At 43.1% G+C, this 1,384-nt stretch overlaps 1 protein-coding gene across 1 annotated transcript in view; it reads left to right on the top strand.

The window, feature by feature from the left end:
- The window catches only part of LOC109462996 (murinoglobulin-2-like), a 34,738-nt gene that overhangs the window by 14,003 nt on the left and 19,351 nt on the right, over positions 1-1,384 (top strand). Inside the window, exon 17 of the mRNA XM_019759645.1 lies at positions 1,114-1,231. Coding sequence (XP_019615204.1) covers positions 1,114-1,231 — 118 coding nt within the window. The remainder of the gene's footprint in view (positions 1-1,113; positions 1,232-1,384) is intronic.

The raw sequence follows: 1,384 nt of genomic DNA on the forward strand, positions 1-1,384 counted from the left end.
TTCGCGGTCTAAGACATCCGTGGACTCGAGTTTGAAAGAGTGACCCTGGTTGTGTTGTAGGTGGTGGAAAATAGCTGAGGAGTAGCCGTTGGCACTAGGTCGGCAATGTTCTTTGTACCTTACTTTAAGCGGTCGACTTGTCTCTCCGATGTAGGTGTTGTTACAATTGGGCTCCTCACATTTGAGTCTGTAAATAACATTCGCCTTGGTACCCTTGTGAGGTCGGTCCTTAGGGTGTACCAGTCTTTGTCTGAGGGTTGAGTGAGGTTTGAAGTTAGTGGCTATGTTGAAGTTTTGGAAGATCCGTCGGAGTTTCTCAGATACTCCTTGGACATACGGAATAGTGATGTTGGCCTTGTTTTTGTTGGTCAATGGTTTGCACTTCTGGGTTTTCTTAGACTGATCTGAAGGTTTGAGCGCTTTGTTGAAAGTCCAGTTTTGGTAGCCACATTTAGCCAGGGCACCTCGGAGGTGTTTTTGTTTGTCCGTTTTGGCTTGGTCTGAAGTGACAATGTTGTCTGCACGATGGAAGAGAGTTTTGATCACTGCTAGTTTGTGTTCCAAAGGGTGGTGGGAATCAAAAGCCAGGTACTGATCAGTGTGGGTTGGTTTCCTGTACACTTCGAAACGAAGGTTACCATCTTCCCCTACGATAGTTTTGGTGTCTAGGAAAGGGAGCATGTTGTCATGGCTTGGCTCCTGTGTGAATTTGATGTTGTCATCTATCTGGTTCCTTTTTCGACTTCCAAAAATTTGTCTTCACTTTATTTGCATATCAATCAACAGGTTGTGTATATAAACCTGCTTTCCCCTCTGGTCTCTCAGTCACTGACGAAAGCTAGTGGATACTAGCTGAAACGTCTGACGTTTTCAAAATCATATCCAGTTGCTTGAGTAACTGTTTTTTGGCACATGTAGTAGTAGGCTTGAGAACAAAGTCATTGCAAAAGGCATGCAGTATTTCAACAAGAATGGCTATTCACATCATTATACAAATTGAAAGCAACAACAAAGAAGAGAAGCTGTTACATTTAGTAACTAGTAGAAGGTGTTTAACCATTGTTGATAACATTGTGACATGACTGACACTTTCCATTGGTTCTGTTCCCATGAATCTCTGCAGGCTTTCCAACCATTCTTTGTATCCACCACTCTTCCCTACTCTGTGATCAGGGGTGAGGAGGTACCACTCAAAGTCTCCATCTTCAACTACATGCAACAGTGCCAAGTGGTGAGTCCTGAGCATTGTTTGTCACACTATTTTCCCTTTAGACTATCCTTAAAAGCTCATTACACACACCCCATTTTGGCTTCCTAACAACTTGAAATATCCAGTCTATGACCTGAAATTAGTCTTGAGAAGTTGACTGTATACTTGGCCAGG

Source organism: Branchiostoma belcheri, unplaced genomic scaffold (assembly GCF_001625305.1).
Source record: "Branchiostoma belcheri isolate BF01 breed outbred unplaced genomic scaffold, Haploidv18h27 scaffold121, whole genome shotgun sequence".
Taxonomy (NCBI): domain Eukaryota; kingdom Metazoa; phylum Chordata; class Leptocardii; order Amphioxiformes; family Branchiostomatidae; genus Branchiostoma; species Branchiostoma belcheri.